This window comes from Lissotriton vulgaris, chromosome 4_1 (genome assembly GCF_964263255.1).
Source record: "Lissotriton vulgaris chromosome 4_1, aLisVul1.2, whole genome shotgun sequence".
In the NCBI taxonomy this organism is placed as follows: domain Eukaryota; kingdom Metazoa; phylum Chordata; class Amphibia; order Caudata; family Salamandridae; genus Lissotriton; species Lissotriton vulgaris.
The window spans coordinates 1,452,099,118-1,452,122,010 of record NC_141691.1 but is presented as its reverse complement, the minus strand read 5'-3'; the positions used below and the strand labels follow the sequence as shown (position 1 = coordinate 1,452,122,010).

General features: G+C 43.4%; 1 protein-coding gene across 1 annotated transcript in view; it reads right to left on the bottom strand.

Moving 5' to 3' along the window:
* Positions 1–5,246: 5,246 nt before the first annotated feature.
* LOC147724094 (desmoglein-4-like) overlaps positions 5,247–22,893 on the bottom strand; it is a 110,200-nt gene continuing 92,553 nt past the window's right edge. Inside the window, exons 15-16 of the mRNA XM_086965675.1 lie at positions 14,850–15,136; positions 5,247–9,855 (exon numbers count right to left, since the gene is read on the bottom strand). Of these exons, the coding sequence (XP_086821801.1) occupies positions 8,515–9,855; positions 14,850–15,136 (1,628 nt within the window). The 3' untranslated portion in view covers positions 5,247–8,514. The remainder of the gene's footprint in view (positions 9,856–14,849; positions 15,137–22,893) is intronic.

The following is a 22,893-nucleotide window of genomic DNA, read 5'->3' as shown; positions in this document are numbered from 1 at the left end:
TGTGGTATATAAAACTGCAAATAATTTTATTCATGCCTAAAATGACCAGCGGAAGTGTATACAGGCATGGAGTATGTCTGAAGTTCCAGTGACTGCTTGTGAAAAGCAGCCCCTACCCAGAAGCCTCTGCTGCAGTAATTACAAGGATTTAAGTGGGACTAAGTATCTTGAGATGGTTTCTGACCATGGTATCGAGAATTCCTCAAGAAATAAAAACTGCAGCCATGAGTAGTTTTCATTGAAATCAATTGAAGGAGTGCAGAGACTCCAAGAGCTCTGTCGCACGCTAAGCCTATAGAGGTGAGAATGTCTCCAGACATCCACATCAGCTGTTTGATTCCAGGACAGCACTGGTGGGTTTCAACAAGACTGGGCAGTAAAAATATCACACTTTCACAAACCTATGACTTTTCTGTGAACAGAAATGTGTTTATTATAGAGCAGTACCGCAGCAATTATGCTACTGGTCCTTGGGCAAGTGTGGAAAATGGTCCATTTTACTATTGTTGGGATAGTAAAATACATCAATTATCAGAGCTCAATGGACCCCGGTGCATTGCACTTGGTGCACCAATGCTAGCTACGCCCCTGTTCCAGAGTACTATCACCAAAAAGGGCTTTAAACATAATATTTATATAAAATTTTTGTATTCGAGTTTAGAGCAATGCCAAATTAATTGAATCTGGAAGCATCACAGGCTGACTCCCCATTCCAGGATCTTTATTTGTAAGCAGCAGGTCACACACACATCTGCAGAGGGCTTAACCCTTTGATTTTGATTACATTATTCATGAAGCAAAAGTTTATCTTTTCATAATTTTTGTTAATCTTTAAATCTGAAAAGGGAGTTAGCAAATTAAGTGTGTGCCACAGAGCTACATGTGCAATCAGCAATCAAGGGTGCACAACCCAGCAGAACCTCAACTCTTTAGCGTTGCAAACTTCGTATATTTAATACAATTGAGTTGGGTTAACAATGTCATCTGTGCTTAGATGGATAGGGATTCTGATGTCAAGCCCTGTGGCATTCTCAGGAGTATCAGTAGATTTCACAAGCTCCTCTTCGGATAGTGGCCCACATGCATCAAGCACTTTTTCATTCGCAAACGGTGCGATTCCTTAAAATCGGCCGTTTGCGAATGCAAAAGTGCTTTTTGGGATGCATGAAGCAATTTTAGAATTCGCAACATTGTTGCGAGTTCTAAAATTGCGGGTGCTTTTAAGAAGTCGCAGATGTGCGACTTCTTAAAAGCAATGCATCATTACTTTGACAGGTGGAAATTCGCAATTAGGGTTCCAAATTTACCGAGTGGTTGAACCACTCGGTAAATTTGGAAAAAGTGTTTAAAATGCTTTAAATGTTTTTTTTCAACATTCATGTTTCACACACACATGTCCTTAGGACATGTGTGTGTGAAACATGATGCGAAAAATACATTTCAGGGGTGCATGGGGGGGGTCCTTTGGACCCCCCCCCTGCACTCATGAAATTTTCTAAGTGCCACTCGCAATTTGCATTGACTCCTATGGGCCTTTTGGCCCATAGGAATCAATGGGAATTGCGAAAATTAACTTAAGAATTCGGTATTTCTTTGGGATTCGGTACAAATTGCGATTTTTACCGAATCACAAAGAAATACCGAAAAAAATGATGCATAGCATTTTGCACTTCTTAATTTGTGATTCCTTATTTTTCGCAAATTAAGAAATGCAAAATGACACAATGATGCATGTGGGCCCTTGAGTTTTAAGGGAGTGCCACATTGGGCCAGAGATAAATATACTGGGGCCACCTACAGGAGGGACACAAGCATACACAAACACGTTTGCTTGAAATGTTTAAATCTGACTGTGTGTGTATAGCTTTCTATGTTTATATAGATATTCACAAGGGTCTCTCCAACCTTTTCACTAACAAGAGCTACTTATCTTCAGTTAAAATCATCCTGAGCTACTAATAATATGAGGACCCGATTCACAAAGGTAAACTGTGACAAAAGTCTAACTTTACGATTTTCGGTATTCACAAAGGGCATTTATGAGTAGTGAACTTAGACTTTTTTCTCAGTTTTGGTCTCAGTTAAACTTGGGACCAAAACCTAAGCTTTACTGAGACAAAAGTCTCAGTTAAGCTTTTTTATTCACACACATAGGGGGGGTTGGCTTTGGACCCTGACCTCAGCTTAAGCCGGGAGATGTTTCCCCTGCCCCTATTGGATCCCTCACTTTTTTTCAGGAACCAGGAACAAGCCTGAATCCTGTAATAATGGCAGCAACAGACTTTTTCAGAGTTGTATCAGAGGGATCAGGTTCACAGTCCCTCATTCGGATCTTCTACCTGATATGGATAACGGGAAAAAAGCTCCCTCGGCCAATCAAATGTAATTATTGTTTACATTTGGGCCCATGGATTGTCTGTGAGCCCAGGTTAAAAGACCATCTGCAAACCAATAGTCCAGATAGCAATAACTTTTTAACTCTTTAAAGCCTACCAACACAATTTTGTAATGATAATTTCTCAGAAAACAATGAACGGAATACTGAACACCAAGCAAAGGCATTTTCTTGGGTAAAATAGTAAACTCTGCTTTCATACCAAGTTTTGTGCAATTCCGTTTACCTGTTTATTTCTTTAGCAGTTAGCACATTTTCCTCTGTGAGTTAAAATGTAGAAAAGTCCCTTTTTTGATACCATCCTTGTTTCCTCCCCCCTTGACGGATCTGCACAAAATCTGCAATGACAAAACCAAATCTCAGGAACTTATGTTTTTTGGAATGTTTTGTGCAGAATTGTTGAATGCGCCAAAGCTATTAGGAAAACAAGAAACAGTTTTTTTCAATGCAAACCTGACCTAACAATATATACGCACTAATCCTTGCCTGTGTGTCATAGCCAGATATTGGGTTAGTGCTGCATTCCAAGCAAACCATAACTCACACCCAAATGAAGCGCTTATGACACCACTATATTTACAATCATAGGTAATAAGTCTTTACATCAGATTTTTTAATTACAGCACATATATAAACAAAGACATCCCACATTATCCATAGTTGTGGCATTCATAATGGTAATGGGAAGGCAATATTTCATGTCACGAGTGAGATCATTTATGTCATTTATGAAGTCATCTGTTACATTAATAGAGAGGTCAGGAGCATTGGATTTAGTGTGAGTTATGGTTTGCATGGCTGGTGTTTCAATCTATGGTTTGTGGAACTAACAATCACTGGGGTATTTAAGGTGTTTTGCGGTTTGATACCATAACTATAACTGCACTTTAACTCTGGCGTTTTAGGTACATTTCAAATTGTTTGAAGTGTTGTGACCAAAGCTAACCGTAACTTCATATTAACTGTGGGTTTTAATTGTAAAATTGAAAGTGTTTTAATAGTAGTTGTGTGGATATATATTCTGGCTGTGTGATGTCAAATGGAGCTTACCCCTACTCTGCTAGGCCATCAGCTATGAACAGGGGGTCACAGACCAGGTCGTGTGCAAACCCAACTCGCTCCAAACCAAAGCTGCATGTAATCTTTGGTCTTGTGCAACAGCGGTTTGCTGCATGCGGCCAACATCCCATTCCGCAAGTCGTCAGCTTCTTATACAGTTTGCAATTTAAACCTACTCCTAGAATCTCACTTTGTGCAAATCTGTCAAATGGAACTCAAGTTCTCAGCTTCTTGACCCCCGCCCCTTAACTTTACACCTAGGTCAGATGTGTGTGAGATGTGGAATTATTGCACTGGCTCAACTTGACATACCAAGAGAATACATACTAAACATGTACATTCCTGACAGATTTAACCATGCCCCAGTTGATGGATCTACATGAAACTCAAAGTATCAAGAGTAAGCCAAACATGCCAACTGTCTGTCAGATGCCTGTCAAGGTAATAGCGAAAAAATGACTTTTAGATCCCGCTCTAACTTTCCTCCTTGTGGTTCTACCAAATTTAAAGCAAATCCCTTAAACAGCACCAAAGTATTTATCACATGAAAATGTCGCCTCCCCCCCCTTTTAAGTTTGCTTTCTGTGAACAGATCTGCAGTAATATTTAAGTACTCATAGAAGACTTAACATGGTAAGTGGCTGCCATAGTTCACATTTGACAAACTATGCCACAGTTGTTAGCAAATTAAATATTTTTGACCAGCTCCCCTTAACAAATTTTAAAAAAAACAAGACTTTGCTACACATACTAAACGTTTGTGAAATTTCTTCTGAAATGATTAAACAGAGCTAAAGCTATAGGCAAATAAAAAAAAAATGTTCAACTTTCAAAATCTACCTGTGATGCCTTCGAAGACCAGCTGACACCTTATTCAACTGGTAATATCTTAAAATCTAGAGCGGATGTATTCCAAACCAAGCAAAGGCACACCTCTCAGAAAATTTCTAGTTTCTTGGCACATGTGGAGGAATTCCACAAGCTGGCTTTTTTCTGTGCAGAAAGCAAAGATTCCAACGGGAGTTAAGCACGAAAAAGTTCTGTATTTTTTTAGACTGCTCTAAATTGCATCTGAGGTGGACTACAAATCCAATTTCCTTTTCCTTTTGAAAAGTTTCATGCTAAATCGTCATATTACGCAAAAGTTGTAAGCAAAACAAAAATTCCAGTTTTCAGACGAAAGAAACTCAGACCCTACAATGCTTTATCTCATGTTGTTTTTTCATATGAAGTAATTATAAGTAAAGGTATGTAACCATATTTTTAGGAAAATGGGTTACATCTGTGCAGTGACACGGAATTGCAGTTACTAAGAGCTGTTTCTAGGGCAACACAGAAAAAATGGCCCTTGAAAATCATTTCACAGTTTGCTGTTAGGGGCGGAGGGATAAAATATGAGTTTTAATATTATAATGCCAAAATAACTCTTGACAAGTCTGCATAGCTCTACCTTTGTCTATTGTTTAATCAGCATTATTGTCAAATGTTGTCCTTATACAAGAATGAAGAAACAGGTACCTATGATGTGGGATACATTGAAATATTGTCTTTATCTGTTTACGCCAAACCCAATATATCACTGATTCCAAGTGAAAATGTTCTACTTAGGAAGCATCAAATTTGCATAGCCTGATGCTCACTTGCTGATTAACCATTACCGTCATTCAGGTAAGAAATAGATATAACATGTTTGTGGTGAAAAATAAGAGCAATGTTCCCGGGAATAGCAATTATTCAAGGTTATCAGAATTTTTTATGAGTTTTGTTAAGCAAAATAAGGGAGAAACATGAAAAATGTTAAAGTTACTTTTTATTAGTGGTTTCCAGGATTTACAAAAATATAATCAAACAGTCAAGGCGAAGTATAAAAACAAATTGCACAAAATGTATTTTTTAAGTACACTTTCATATATATGATTCCCTCCAAAAAACAGGCATTGTTGAAAATCTAACATGAATATGCCACCACCGGGCTGCATATTTATTTCTCTGTGCTAGTAGTTTGTCCTGCACTTTTGGCCAATTTCTTGCAGTAGTCAACGCAGGGCGCACTTGCATATTTCCATTTCAACATGTACACAGACATGCATGATGGCTATTTCTTAAATACCTACGATACATCACTTTAGGTCTAGTAAATACTTTTTTGATTTGTGCACTTTAATTCCTTTTGGCTCCTTAATGCGGGGGGGGGGGGTTACCAACTGTGCCTCAGTGCTATAGTCCTAGGATTTAGATACTGTTTTTCCTCACACCAGTACACCTTCTGCAAAAAGAACAAGCACACTGTTTTTTGGGAAGGCCCCATAGCAGCTGTACACATCTAAGTATTTAGATATTGTCTCCCAATGTCTATGTCAGAGTAAAGCGAAACATTATGTATAAAATATAATTAATAAATAAGATCTGTTGTCACTTGATAAGATTCACTCCTTATCAAAGACAAGGGAGGTACATTGAAAATAGGAAGTTGAATCGAGTTATGTGCTAGGGTTGTGAATTTCTACAATACCAGAGTAGCTTCTACATCTTACTATGGTGTTCTATGTGATTAGCCATAGGCATTGATCTTCATGCTACTTTTTCAAGATGTCTTCCTTCATGAGACCCATCACTGTCACTCATTTGCTTTATTAGCCACAGGAACACCCTATTGAAGTTGCAAGCCATGTTGCACAGAAGCAAGAAACAAAATACTGCAACATTGCATTTAGCCCCAAAAATAGAAACCTTTGTCTGACATAAAAGTCCCCACTGTTAAAGAAGTTGAAACATTTGTGCGAAGCAAGTATGGACAGTATTGGTTTTATCTAAAAAGCATGTTTTGCTGCTGTTTGGTTCACCGCTCTCCTATTTACAAATTACTTGTCTGCAATGCAAAATAACAAACTTTAGTGCAAATACTGTATAACCATAGCATGGAGAATTTTTTCTCCCACGCTCAAAATTTTTAACAAGTTCTTTTGGTGCTTAAGTTTATTTCATCACATGGAAATTTAAAACAAGAACATATGATCTTAAAAGTGTGAATATAAACAAAAACTTTGTGAAAATCTCATGGTGATTGTCTTTGTCCTACTTTACAAGTCATCATCAACAGACAATGGAGGCAGAATGTAATATACATTTAGAATGCCAAATGATGATCCATTCTCCTCCTATGTCTACCAGGGCCTGTGATTAAGGAACACTTGAAAATGTCATAATGTGCCAGTTGGAAAAAAATATCTGATTTGAGTCACTGCATTGGTTATCAGTTGGTGCAGCGTTGGAAAGCCTCAGCATGATTTGGCCTTCCAAATTATTGTAGAGGAGACATCATTTATTGAATGTGAATGTCTAGTTTACTTATATGACACTTGTTGATTTACCATGTTAAAGTTCTCCAAATTTGGGGATATTAGGGACCTGAGGGTGAGAACGATAAACACATTTGTTCAGGTTTACACAATTTGGTCCACTGAGCAATATACAGTTTCAATACATCATCTCACTCTACAGTCACCAAAGCAGCCATTAAACTCAATCTCATGTGAATATGCATAAACTACCCTCTAGCCCTGTAAAGGTGGGTCATGAGACAACAATTGAGGCACATTGCTGGAAAGGTGACACATTTAAAACTGTATACTTCAGTTCTTCTACTCGTGCTCTAAATAGCACCTGCTTTAAGCACCACATGTACAAAAATAGTTATAGAAATAAATAATTACAAAAGGTGAATGGAGTCACCTAAATAACATTTTGGTTTGTTTTACTAAGAAATGAGAAGCATCTTAAAAAGAATTGATACATTTTATTTTTAGGTTTATCAACGTACATACATTTTTACATGTAAAAGTGGGTCAAGCCCGCTCGCTCAGATTTGTATATACTTATCTTTTGGGGCAGACAAAATTGAACAATAAACTACAAAATATCTTATATTTTTAAACCTGTAAATTCTATGATAACTAAGCTATGGAATGGTGCAAGGATTATTGGTGCTGCAGGGAAAAGAACTTGTGTTTTGCTATGGCGGTTTCCCAACAACAAAAGCACCAGCCTTATCTATGCCTACACAGCCTCATCCACTTCCCTGTGTAAAGGAGGATTAGATGCTACAGACTAATCGTTGTATAGTTTATGCTCCTTTAGATTCGGTGCTTGGATGACGATATGTCTCTTCCTATCTTAACTACTACAAAGAGTAATTTTTCCATTAGCATTATAGTGCCAGGAAAGGAAATCCACCTCATTATAATTAATCTAAAAAATAATAATCTATGGCTGTCTTTGCTTTATTTACACCCATTTATTTTTAATCTACTACCGTTACGTTACTTTACATACTTTACAACATTAAATCACAACAGTGTCAGTGGAGTCAAATATCCATTTGCCACTTTTTCCACAAACATCATTCTCAAAATGACCAATTTCTTTTGGCATAATATATGGCTCTATTCCATCCTCTGGATCGAGTTTGTTTTTGCTGCCCTCTATAGTTTTACTATAGTTTTCTGCTTTTGAAGTAAAAATCTGTTAGACCAATAGCATTTAATCCCAGCATTTTAACCATGAAACGTAAGCAAAAGGTGCAGCTACAAAAAAATAATATATTGTGGCAAAATATGTATCAATTTTTTTTAATGGCCTTTGTCAATGAGCATGGGGGTACATGGTGGAGTCTTCAATTATTCAGTTGTGGTAAGCTGGGCATATCTTTCTAATGTAGGCCAAAACAGGACTTATCCTGGAGCATATAATTTTTCATTGTTAAAAGTTATTTTTTTAAACTCATTCTGTGTTTGGTATACTATTATTTTTTATTATGCCGAGACATACACTGAGCTGAATATATTAACTTCCTCCAAAAGTTGCTGGATGAAATAATCAGTACAAATAAACTAACCTGATGACTATTCCTGTCATGTGACCAAGGAATATCCTTATAATTTACTCAAATAAAAGTTAGGAACATTAGAAATTATTGACTAACTCCTATTGACAAGTCCTTTCTGTTTTCTGAGGTGAATTAAGTATAGGTTTAGGTAGCTGTGAAGACGTATCCAAATGTTCTACTGATTTGAATAGTGGACTTTACTATATTTCGTTACCCTTCGTACTGTGTTCGGCGAGGGAGCTCCGATGGCTTGATTTAGAATAGCTTCTGGAGTTAGCAATTGGCCTGTAACCCCAGATCCTGCACTTTGCATTGTACTTTGGGAAATGCCTCCAGCAGAAGGACTTAGCCTGTTATCAGAAATAAACATTTGCCCTGTGTTGCCAGGGCCAGTGACTGTAGTTTTCTCTGTAACGTACATGTTCTGTCCGTTTGCGAGTTCAGGGTAGTTGGAGAAATTGCCCTGAAACCCAGCGGTTGGCTGCATGTTTGAGAAATTACCCTGAAACCCAGAGGCTGGCTGCATGTTTGAGAAATTGCCCTGAAACCCAGAGGCTGGCTGCATGTTTGAGAAATTGCCCTGAAACCCAGAGGCTGGCTGTATCAGCCTTTCTGTTACCACAACATTTTGGGCATCTCCTATGTCAGGAAAGCTGAAAGAGTTTGAGGGCATTGAAATGTTCGGCCCAGTCACTCTTTCCCTCATTACAACATTGGAGCCATCGCTCAGATCAGGCATGTTATAAAAACCCGAAGCTGGACGAATCACTCTTTCTGTCACAACAACATTAGAACCTTCTGGGATGTCTAACATTCCATGCCTGCCAGAGTTTGGACCAACAAGTGTTTCTGTAACAACTACATTTGAACCTTCTGGAATGTCTAACATTCCATGCCTGCCAGAGTTTGGACCAACAAGTGTTTCTGTCACAACTACATTTGGTTGCATCCGAAGATTACGATTTAGTGTAGAAGGTTGCACAGAGCCACCAGTGGTTGTGTATGTTTCCTCCATCACAACATTTGGCTGCAGCCTAGGAGGATTACGATTTAAAGTGGGAGGCTGCATGCCAGCACCAGATGTTGTGTATGTCTCTGTCACTAGGACATTGCCAGACATTACAGGCTCAGGAATTGGTCTGGGTTGGGGCATATCGGCTCTAGATGAATATGAGCTTTCAGTAATGAGTGTTGAATCGATGATAGGAGGAGGGGGAGGTTCAGCGGCACGAACATGAACGCTAGATTCAGACATTCTGAAATTTGTATCTGTGTTTATGTTGGGAGTTATCGTAGTAAAGGTAGGCTCTGGTTCAATTGTTCTCCCAGTGCAAATTTCTGCCAGGGTCTTAAACTTGGGCCCTAAGCCATCTAAGTAACTGTCATCTAAATCCTCATCAATAAAGCTGCAACAGCCGATAGATCCAACTGGGCTTCCAACGCCTTCATTATCGTATATCAGTAGACAGTCATTTGCTGGTCGCCCTTCATCTTCATTTGCATAAAATTCTGATTTCTAGAAAAAACAAAGAAATATTAATCATTACAGCTGACTTGTACTGACTTTCTTTTGATCAGTTAAAACACTGCGCTCACATACATTTTAAGAACAAAATACTGATTGTCATACTTCTGGTACACCTAACTTGACCCGGCTGTTATGTAGTCAGTTACAGTAGTAATTAAAGGTGCTCACCACCAAAGAAGACCGCGCATGCTCACCTCCAGCCACTGAGCAATGGGTGCGTATCGGCCTAGCAGATATGTGAACATCTGGCAAAACTCGCATGCACTTACTTACATACACACTCACAAACTCCCCCTTCACTGGCCCCAAAAACTTGCACACAACAGTTCAGAGAGCAACATATCACTTTGCACACCCACCCACTCATCTATCCAGCCAATTCACAGTTCATACATCCATTCCCTCAGCCTTTCATTTAATAACTCACTCACTTGCCAATTATCCTCCAAGCACGCTGACATCCTTCATTTACAGCCTGCCCATTCATACACCTTCTTACCTAATCACATAAACATTCACATAAACGATAAACATTGGTCCTGAACTCTTCAGCTGTGATGTTCAGAAACAGGTATAATATGCTAGAGGTGGTCTGTAAAATTAAATATAATATGCCATAGCTAGCGATCACAGTTTGAAACATTTAATTGAAGCACTCAAGAAACTAACCCAAGTTATATAAATGAAATCTCAGATGTGAACACTGTACTCCTGATGGGATCTCAAGAATTTCATACACTATGCTAAATGCGGCCTCCAGAACTGATAACAACTCTCCAGATCAAGCCTGCTCTACTGACCACAGCACCCCAGAGATTCATCTAAAAGTACTGAACTTCATGTTTCAGCTTGGTTACAGGTGCTACACACAATTCAGCACTCAGGCCTCTGGAACTGGACACATCCTTCAAGAAAAAGTTGGACACAGAGCAACAAAAGCATCTTCCAGAATTGAGCACAGTACTCCAGATGCACGTTACACAGAACCAGATTAATATGGGAAATGAAACATACAGAACAGGAGACAATACTGTAGGTAAAACATTAAGAGTGACGTGCATTTACATCTAACTATAGGTCAGGAACGAGACAAATATGATTGACGTGTCTATCAGAACTCATCACAACATTTCAGATGATCACTCAAACTTTCTGCATCTGCCAAGGCATCTGTCACCACGGCTAAAAGTGGGAAGAAGATCTCTTTCTTTTCCTTGATGTCCCTCAGAGCATAAAAAGCATGTGTTGAAAGGATATGTGACTCCATCGGGGATCCATCAAGGGTGGCGAGGCATGGGTGACTGGCATTGCACTGCTGCCATCTTGGATTCTGAGTCCACACTAAGTGGAAGGGGGCACCATGCTTGCCTCTGGAATTTTGGCCAATGTCTAAATGCCAAAACAAAACAACAGGGACAACCCAATGTCCCTAGAAACCTTGATATTGTGAAGGCAGAAAGGAAAACAGTGGTTCTCTGGGGGTCATTCCTGTACAGCCTTAATCCTTAGGGCATAACTGAATTATTTACCAACTGATTCAAGTAAATAGCAAACACTTTCAACTTTAACCGCATCGCTGCTAGAGATATTTCCCTCCTGTGCTGGGCCCCTATGGAAATGGGTGTGGTCGTGACGGAACCATTCCTTCATGAGCACAGCCCAACCGTGACTGATGACGGAATGGTTCCGTCACCAGCATCGAAGGGGTTAAAGAACACACAGGCAGTGACGGTTGGTACTGCCTCGAGTTCATCCTTGTTTTTTTTTGCACGTATTGTCTCGGAAACCAGTACCTTTCTGTTTTTTTTCCTTCTCATTCAGATTGCCTTAAAATTAGAATTGCTCCAGGTATTAACACAGTGTAATTCTGGTTTACTCGTGATCTATGTGTTTTTCAAGAGGTTTTGCCCAGTCTGCTTACAATTACCACAAGACTGCTACCTTTCAATTGACATTGTCCTGAAGATGACCCCGTCAACTCACTATTTTATGGTAGAAACATCATATATTATAAGTAGTTTTCGTCTCTCTGCAGACCACCTTATAAAGGGAATTCAGTGGACATTCATGTAATGTGATCCTACCAGTTGAATGTCCAATTTCAGATAGCTGCTATATATTGTTTCCAATGTGCCATATTTGATCACCTTCTGCACATTCAAGTCATCTGATCACTGTTCCTTCACTTTATTTACACTTGTAGCAACCTACGGTCAAGTAATTTTAATTGCCTATTAACACATATAACCATTGAATCAATATAAATGAAGATTAATTGATTTCGTGTTGTCTGTGTGTTCTTTATGGTAAAAGTGATTGCCATTCACTAGGACCTATTAATGAATACATGTCCATTGGACGTAATCCATTATTGCCCTAAGCATTAAGGCAGGTACTGGAAGGGGCACCCCGTTCCTCAGCCTACAAAGGAACTAATGACTCAGATACTCCTTGAAAAATCCAAATTTGCAGCTGAACGACCTGGTGGGGCATTTGGATTCGGAGAGGAAGCACTCTACATCCACAATAACCTGCCTCCTTGGTACAGGATATGACACACTTCAGGAAGACTGGAGAAACATGAACGGTATAACCTAATGACATTTAGCCACTTCGTATGCTGCCTCTTTATACTGCAACATTCCGCAAGGATGATGGAATAACTACCTGTCACCGACTCCTAAAATGGATAGCCACCACGCAAATTACTTTCGTTTTTCACTATACTAATTTACCACCAATCCTTTATGGGTTCTGGAGTAGCATGCTACTCGCTGAAAAAGCACTTTGATGCCACGTCAGGGGTAGTAAGCGCTATATAAATGCAATTACAATACAATACAATAGAAATGCTTCTTGGAGTTGTCACAAATACCACTAAATTACTGCCACACCATAATTTATCTTATAGTGGAAGACATTTGCTACAAAATATGGTAGGAACCATGGATAGAAAAAAGCTCCTCTGTATTTTAATTTTTTTAAATGCAGATTTGGAGCAGGAATTCCTACAACATTCCATTAAACTAGTAATATACATGTGCTAATATGACATCTTAATGATTTGGACTAGAGGAGAAGAGTCTCCCAAAAAATCTGTTTCAAATTCAGCTGGGCACGCATACATGTCCCATGGGAAGAAATAATCACTTCGAAACAGCTGTATTCAACCCACCCACAGACAGAAACTTATATGTGCACAGAATAAACTCCTATCCCAGCCACACAAAACGATCTGTAAGATGAATTCAGGCAATCAGGTACCCCTGCATATTTACTTATTCACCAGAAACTTTGACTGGGGAATTTAGTTGCAAACCAAGAATTCATGGAGACAAACCTGCTACAATGAAAACTAAGCATAACTACTACACTACTAAATGAGTCCAATTAATGGTTACCTAGTCTATGTAAGGGACTAAAAAGAACAACTTTGTTGAGGAGCTGCAGCAAATAATGAGCAAAGATGAGAAACTGAAAGGCATTTTCATGTAACCTGTATTAACTGCATGCAAGCAACCCAAAGACCTAGAAATCTGACAAAGATATGGCGAAACTTCACAGAAATGACACAGTGGTACAAAGCAATGTTAGTGTAACATAAAACATGAATTGTTCAACTCAAACACTAGTTGGCCAACACTTCCCATTTGGGCAAGCAAAGGAGGGTCTGTCAGTCAAGGAATTGAATGGAGCGTGTAAGGAAAAAATAACTCTAAAAACGTGGGAGCGCTAGGCTTAAGAAGCTAGTGGACTTAAAAAACAGGTCTTGACAGAGAGTTTGAACTTATGTCTAGGATGAATTCTAACAGTGCGCATCATGATAGTTAATGCAATGGTAGAACCAGAGTAGGGGACTACACTGTAGATCTGCCGTCAGTGGGACACCACGTTGTGCGATGTGTAAGAAACACAGTCAAAAGGCATCAACAGTACCAAGGCACATCTGTGGTGTGTGGTTGACCTTCTTGTGCCAAATTTCACAACGGGTAGGATCACAAACTCTCAAATGGCCCAAAGCACATCTAAGATATATGGGTGATCCTTCGGTGTAATCCCCATGAAAACAGTGGGCCACCATACATTCTGTCAATTAGAAGTCGTGGCTTGAAGTTGTATACCAGATTCTTTTGTTGTTGGTGATCAAATGGTCTGCTAACCATTGATGCAGGGGGTGCAGGATGTGCACTTGCACCGGGACCCAGAGCTCTGAAGATCCATTCAACCCTGACAGTGCTGTATTTTACTACCACAATAGCAGTCAAAGGAGCCGTTTTCCTTGCTTGCACCAGGACCCATGGCATCCATGCTATGCTCATGCACTGGTGAGACCTAATTTTACTGGACCAATCCCTGAAACCTTTTGATTTGACCCAAGCAACTTATCTGTATTTGCAATGTAATAGTCCCAATATATACTTCTTTCTGTGTGCAAATGAAAGACATCATGATCTTGAGTAATTTTACTCATCAGATATTGCGTGGAAAATTGATGTCATAGGTAGTAATACTGGACAGGCCAGCTACACATTGGCCCTATCTATTTAAATCACTAAGAACAAATGAAGGTGGGTTGGCTGATTTGCTTGACAAAAACTTTTAGTTTAAATTTATAAGATGTTTGCATAGAGAAATTGTTTTTGTGTGTAGCCTTCCAAGCTCCCACAAGTGATAGCTGTTGCAATAAATATAATATTGAGGGTTTGAATTCCCTTCTTTCGTACAGATTGTTCATATGGTTACAGAGAGTCATACAGTGCTTACAGAAATTCATGTAGAATCTAAAGTGCTATTCCAAACTTTATTCAATGTTGTCACATGTGACTTGGATCTGCTTTAGTGAGGTTATCAGAACATTATGCTAACTGGATTATGTGAGGACACAACCTAAGTACTAGAGCAGGTAGGATGACTATTATGTGATCATACATATTTCATTATTATGTAGTAAGTAGCATAGTGTAGGCTGACAAGAATCTTACCTCGGTGAAATAGCTGTCCAAGAATGCTGCATTCAGTCCCTCAGTCTCTCTATACTCCCTCAGAGTCCCACCTCCCATGGAACCTCCTCTTCCACTTGCTGCTGAAAATCCGTTTCCTCTCATTGCTGTTGACAGATAGCCTCCACCTTCTCCTGAAGTATGTGCGGTTCTAGTTGTCACCGTTCCATAGTGAGTTCCAGATGCTCCGGCTGCTCCTCCTAGAGCTTGTTGAGCTAAACCAGCCCCAGTAGCTGCTCCTCCAACTAAGAATGTGTTGGTATAAGTATCTGGAAAAGTAAAAATGTTATGTTATCTTTTTTGGTTTTGCTGGGATTATCTTCTTCAAAAATTGCCATTTTGCATTAGGGACACTCCTTGTCAGCCTTTGCTAATTAACAACAGTGTCTACTCTGCACTAATGTACATAAGAGCATCTCAATAAGAGATTTTTAACATACTTTGCAGAAAACAAAACTAGATTAATATATGTTAAAATATATTTTGTTCATTGCCTGTAACAAATTTGTGCTGCTTGGATGTCGTTTCAAGTGTTAGAAATTGGGTCAGTGGCTGACTTGGGTATGATCCCAAGTCAGGCAGCAACCACAAATCTAGTCAGGGTGTGTGTAAGGCAAACCCTAAATTAACCTTTGGTCACCCTCTGGTAACTTGGCACAGAACAGTCAGGCTTAACTTAACGATAATGTGTAAAGTATTTTTGCAACACTTCAAAAAGTAAAACAGTAAAAACACCACACAAAATGAATCCACACCAAGTTAAAAAATAGAACTTAATTTAATAAATAAAACAAGACCAAAATGACAAAAAATCCAATAAGTAGAACTTGAGATATAATTTTTTTAAGAATAAACTGTAAAATAGCGCTTAGAAGCAATAAGCGCTTATTTGGGAAATCTGGATGCGCTGGGCCATGGCAAAGTCTAAAGTTCCGGCTAACAATGATGGAGCACAGGCCAGATGCAGCGATCCATTTAGGCCTGCTGAACAAAAGTACCTTGATCCTGGTTTGCATGGACGTTGAGGGAAATGCGGGGTGCAATCCCAATGTTATCGCCTTGTTCTTCCACCGCAAGATCGCCGACATACACAACAGCTTCGGCGCACGTACCACGCACCCAACCGCCGAACCAGCGCCCCCAACCACAACCCTCTGCACCTGGACCCCTGTCAGCACCGAAGACACCGCCCGCATGATGAAAACCATCCACTCCGGCTCCCCCACCGACCCCTGCCCACACCACATCTTCAACAAAGCCGACTCCACCATCCCACCCCATCTCCGGAACATCATCAACAGCTCCTTCACATCCGCAACCTTCCCGGAGAGCTGGAAACATGCCGAGCTGAGCGCCCTCCTCAAGAAACCCACCGCGGACCCCACGAACCTGAAAAACTTCCGCCCCATCTCGCTCCCCCCCTTTCCAGCCAAAGTCATCGGGAAGACAGTCAACAGACAACTCTCCGCCTTCCTCGAGACCAACGGATCCCTCGACCCCTCACAGTCCGGCTTCCGAGCAAACCACAGCACCGAGGCCGCCCTCATTGCAGCCACCGACGACATCAGGTCCCTGCTCGACAATGAGGAAACTGCTCCCCTCATCCTCTTGGACCTCTCAGCAGCCTTCGACACCGTTTGCCCCCGCACCCTAATACAGCGCCTCAGCAACACCGGAATCCAAGGAGCGGCCCTGGAGTGGATCATCTCGTTCCTCGCCGGAAGAACCCAGAGAGTCCGACTTCCCCCGTTCCGTACCGCAGCCACCGAAGTCATCTGCGGCGTACTGAAGTCATCTGCGGCGTACCGCAAGGATCCTCACTCAGACCCACCCTCTTCAACGTCTACATGAGCCCCCTCGCAGCCATCGCCCGCCAACACAACCTCAACATCATCTCCTAGGTCGACGACACCCAGCTGAACCTCTCCCTCACCAACGACCCCTCCACCGACAAAGCCAACCTCCAGGAAGGAATGAAAGACGTCGCGGAATGGATGAAGATCAGCCATCTAAAACTGAACTCAGACAAGACGGAAGTCCTCATCCTCGGACCATCTCCCGCCGCCTGGGATGACTCCTGGTGGCCCCCCGCCCTGGGCAGCGCACCCAAACCAACGGACCATGCACGCAACCTGGGCGTCATCCTGAACTCCTCCCTCATGATGACCAAGCAAGTAAACGCAGTCTCATCATCCTACTTCAATACCCTGCGCATGCTCCGAAAGGTCTTCCAATGGATCCCCACTGAAACCAAGAAGATGGTCACCCAGGCCCTCGTCACCAGCCGTCTGGACAACGGGAACACTCTCTACGTTGGAACCACAGCCAAACTCCAGAAAAGACTCCAGCGCATCCAGAACGCCTCAGCACGACTCGTCCTGGACATCCCCCGCCGCAGCCACATCTCTGCCTACCTGAAAGACCTACACTGGCTCCCCGTCAACAAGAGGATCACGTTCAGGCTCCTCACCCACGCACACAAGGCTCTCCACAACATGGGCCCGAAGTACCTCAACAGCCGCCTCACTTTCTACACACCTACCCGCCAGCTCCGATCCGCCAGCCTCGCCCTCGCCTCCGTCCCAAGAATTCGGAAATCCACCGCCAGAGGAAGATCCTTCTCCTACCGAGCAGCCAAGACATGGAACTCCCTCCTCACTCACCTACGGCTGACCCAGGATCACCTCTCCTTCAGGAAACAACTCAAGACCTGGCTGTTCGAGCAGTAGCAACCCCCCCCCCCAGCGCCTTGAGACCCTTACGGGTGAGTAGCGCGCTTTACAAATTTCGTGATTGATTGATTGATTGATCCGATGGGAGAGATTGGCCTTGCAGTGGAAGAGATTGGCCTTGCAGTAGTGTAAAACTAATGTAGACGTTTTTCACTATCAGGGCATATAAAAATGCCTTTTAATTAAATTGCACCCTGCCTGCTGGGCTTCCCAGGGTCTACTTTAGAGCTGACTTATATGCCGGTTCAGTCCTTCTCACCCAGGCAGGGGAAAGGCAGGCAGCAGGGCAGCACCGCAAGGCAGGAGTCCATTAAATCACCTGTCCAGCAGAGTGGTAGTCCTTCAGCAGCACAGCAGACCTCCTTCCTGGTCTTCACAAGTCCAGATGTATACTGACTTGGTGGTGACAGAGTTACAGTACTTAAACCCATTTGTGCCTTTTAAGTGGGGGAGAATACAAAGAAAGGTCTTTGAAGTGCACAGATGTCCTCCCTTCCAGCCTTGGCTCCAGACTCACTAGAGGGGGTATGCAGCCCTTTGTGTTGGGACAGTACACAGCCTATTCAGGTGTAAGTATGAGACTGTGGGAGGAGGAGCTTAGCGCGCATCCAAGATGGTCGCGTGAGCAAAGGGCTCCCAAGACCCTCGCCGCCTCCTGCATCTATCCTGTCACTGATCCTGATATAGACGGCGGGTTCTTATGGATATGCCCCTGCTGACATAGAAGCTCTTTTCAGAAGTCGATTTGGATGCCGGGAACTGGACTTACTCCACTTCGAAAGTTTGCGGCCTACACCGAGGAGCAGCCCGGGACTCGAGTCCCTGAGATACCCAGGTGGCAATTGAACAACAACGGCCAGTGGCAGTCGACTGGTGCCCCTGAAGTACTTTCGGTTTCGTTTTTGGTCCTCTTCTGTTGCAACCTGCCGCCATTAGACTCTGTTGGCCCATGGCTTAACTTTGGATGAGCGCTTGCCCGCTGCACCTCGTCTCTAAACTTTACAAGTCTGATCTGTGAGGAGCCATTCAAACCAGGTCCCAAAGGCCCCTCCGGGGCGCGTCGCTCAATATGGCGAGCAAGCCGGAAAGCGAGAAACGGACCACCAAAGTTACGCACCGAGGGGGAGCCATCCAATCCAATATCATGGATCGCTACACTCGTCCAAAAGGATCCCCCAGTGGTGTTGGTAAAGCTTTGGAAGAGACCGGTGATGGCTCCTCAGCGACGGAGGACTTGACCCTACGAGACGTCATGGGCGCCATTGGAAGCATGAAGACATCCATGGGCCAGCAATACGAAACATTGGCTTTAAAGATTGACACAGTGGCTATCGAGGTTAACTTGATCAGGACTGATCTGGCGAAGACCAATGAACGGGTCAAGTCTTTGGATAGAAAGACCGCCAGTCTCACGACCGACATGTCCGATCTCCAAACAGAAGTTCGCAATCTGTGGTCCTTTCATGATTTGTTTGCCCGTCGGCTGGATGACTTCGAAAGTCGAGCTAGGCGCAACAACGTGCGTATCATCGGGGTTCCGGAGAAGTCCACTGAAATAACGATGGATCTCCTTGTAGAGGACCTGATATTGAACCATCTGGCCCCTAAGGGCCTCATTAACTTTTTTTTCGGTTGAGCGTGCCCACAGAGTCCCGGTGGGAAACATAAACCGGGCGCCTCTCCACGGCCCATAATAGCCAGAATATTCAACTTCAGGGACAGGGACGCTATCCTTCAGGCGTCGCGGGCCAACAGCCCCATGAAATTTGAGAATGTGACTATTGGTTTCTACCCGGACTTCACACAGTCTGTAAAAAAGCAGAGGATGGGATTCATGGGGGTGAAACGGAGACTTAGAGACATGGGCTTGAAATACGCTATGCTCTTCCCTGCTCGACTACACATCGAACACAATGAACGGGCGCTCTTTTTTGATCGACCCGAGGTCGTTAGCGACTGGCATGACACTTTACCAACACATCGATACCGCCCGTAGCACTCGGAGGGCGCTGACGGTGGCCCATTGGAACAGGAGGAGTGAGTGACGACCAGCATGCGTGCACTATGGACTTCGCAGCAGTGGTTTGATGACTTTTTGAGTTTGTATATATATTCGTAAATACCCTGGGGCGGTAGGGGAACCGGGACTCTTCCTCATCCAGGGTTTTTTTTCTCTTTTTGTAGATTATTTTCATGTTAGGGCAACAGGCACACTGCAAGTTGGGATGGCTTTTTGGTCTAACGCAGGGGTGCAGGGTGGGGGGGTGTTCAGAGAATTTTTTGGGGGGCGGTAGGGGGAACTTTGTTTTGTAGTGGTTTGTTTCGAGGTTACGTATTATTGCATATTTTGACTTCGGTGTCCGTTTCGTTGTGGGAGGGAGTCTGTCTTCATCTCTGGGATGGGGGGTAGGGGACTGAGGGTACTAAGTTGGAATGTTAACGGTTTGAGGGACAGGATAAAACGGGGGATAGTATTGCAGTTTTTGAAACGTCTTTCCCCTGATGTAGTGTTGCTACAGGAAACACATCTGATAGGGAACACATGCCATGCAATGAATAGGCAGGGCTATCGTCTGGTGGCACACTCGGGACTCACTACTGGGTCGAGGGGGGCTGGCGTTCTTGTCAGGAACTCCCTCCCCCTGGAAATAGATGACACTATACTAGACGATAGGGGACGATATGCTGCTATTATCGGCAGATGGGAGGGGAAGACGATCTCCATACACCCGGTGTATGTCCCGCCAGGGTTACAAACTACAACGTTTTCTGATTTGGGAAGGGTGGCGTTGGGGTTCCCCGAAGGTATCTTGGTTGTGGGTGGAGACTTTAATTCTGTTGTCTGTGGTAGAGAGGATCGCAGCCCCCCCAGGGATCTTGCGAGTTCACAATCTTGGCTGGGTAACTTCCTGGAGACGCTGGGTCTGGTGGATTGTTGGAGGCTGATGCACCCCGGACAGGCACAATACACCTTTCACTCAGGAGCACATGGGAGCCTTGCTAGGCTTGATTACGTTCTTGTACCGGCGGCGCAGGCCGTCTCGGTGAGAGAAGTTAGACACTTAGCCAGGGGTATTTCGGACCACTCCTCACTGTGGCTCTCCATTGATATACAGCTGGGAGCGGAGGGTCGAGTGGCTCAGATTAATCCCTGGCATCTTCGTAATCCCAGAACCAGGGCGGGTGTGGTTAAGTCTATTGATCATTATTTCGCTGAAAATGTGGGGTCGGTGTCTTCCTCCATTTCATTATGGGAGGCCTTTAAGACGGTAATCCGTGGCCAAACTCTGTCGTTGATTGCTTGTGCGAAGAAAAGTAAGAATGAGGAGGCTATACGACTGGAAACTGAAATTACCGACTTGGAAGAAGAGCTGCAGTCTGGTGCCACACAGGATAAACTACATGCTTTGTCCCTCAAACAGTTTGACTACAGAGCTTTGGTGACTGATGCGGCCAAGGCTATGAGTCGTGAGCAACAGGGGCGACTGTATGATGTTGGAGATAAAGCGGGGAAACTGATTGCCTGGTTGGATAAAAAGGAAAGATTGAATCGTGTTGTGCCTGTTATAGAGAGTGCGGATGGAGTGCGAGTTGTGGATCCTGTTGAGATAGTGGAGGGTTTCGCACATCATTTCCAAAAGGTGTATGCGCCAGTCTCAGACAGACCGGAGGAGGACTCGCACTTGTTGCTTAGAGATATCGCATTGCCTTGCTTGTCCGATTCAGACAAAGAGCTTATGGAGGCGGAATTTTCTAACGACAAAATAGTGGTCGCTATCCGCTCCATCCACTCGGGAAAAGCTACGGGCCCAAATGGCATCCCCATCGAATTGTATAAGTTGTCTCCTGACAAAATGGCGTCGTACATCCGTCAGATGTTTCTAGAATCGCGAGATGTCGGGTCGCTTCCCCGAGACCAGAGACTGGCGTCCATTGTTGTTATTCATAAAGAAGGGAAACCCTGGGACCTATGTGCGTCTTACAGACCAATATCACTCTTGAATGCCGAACCTAAGATCTTGGAAAAACTCCTGGCTAACCGGCTGATAAAGGTGATCGGCGACCTGATACACCCGGATCAATCCGGGATTTATTCCCCACCGCAACACCGCGCTTAATCTGCGTCGACTCCATGGCGTACTGGCGAGAGCGGAGTAGTTGGTGAGCCGGCCATTTTGGTCTCCTTGGATGACACAATTGCCTTCGATACTGTAGAATGGCCATATTTGTGGGTGGCCCTCATGAAATTTGGTTTTGGCCCTGGGTTTATCGGTTGGGTTAAACTCCTTTACGAGGAAACTCAGGCCCAGGGGGTGGTTAACGGCAGGGTCTCGGAATCCTTTGTTCTTGGGAGGAATACGCGACAGGGGTACCCTTTATCTCCATTGCTCTTTGCGCTTGCTTTAGAACCCCTTGCTGCTTGGCTTCGGTGGGAACCGTCGCTTAAAGGCATTAGGTGGTCCCCTGACTTCGAAGACCGCATATCGCTATAAGCAGACGATATTCTGTTATATCTTACTTCCCCTCGGAAGTCACTGGGGGTACTGTTTGATGTACTTAGTTCGTTCGGGAAGAACTCTGGTCTAGTCATCAATTGGGCTAAATCTTGTATTTATTCACTCACTGGGGTGATTCCCCTCTTGCCACGAATCTGCCCGATACCGATCTCACAGACCGGTTTTAAATATCTGGGGATCTTTATATCACTAGACCCCGCGGTTCGGTACGAACGGAACCTGCTTCCTCCGCTTCTTCGGCTTAAATCCGACGTGACGGCTTGGTGCAGCCTGCCGCTGTCCCCGGTCGGGAGGGCAGCTCTTTTCAAGATGATGTCCCTACCCTGATTTCTATATGCCCTCCAGAATACGCTTGATCTGGTACCGGCCAGTTACTTTCACGAGATAGAGAGCCTACAGAGGAAGTTGATTTGGGGCGGGCGTTCCCGCATTGCTCTAGCGAAGTTGACTTTGCCCTGGTACGATGGGGGCATCGTGCTGCCAGACATTAAACGTTATTACTGGGCATACCAATTGAGTGCAATTAATCATGCCATGTACGGCCCTGTTTCAAATCCTGCATTCAAAATGGACAAACGGCAGCTGCCGGGAGGGCACTATAACAGGGCGTTGTATTCTAAACCGACCGGTAGGAAATTGACTGGACCCACCGGGGTCGCGGTGCGGATGTGGTGTAGCGCAAAAGCAGCTACGGGGTGGTCGGACAGATTGACTAGAGCGACCCCGCTTTACGCTGCAGAAAGATTGGGTAGTCTTTGGACTACGAAGGGCTTCAAG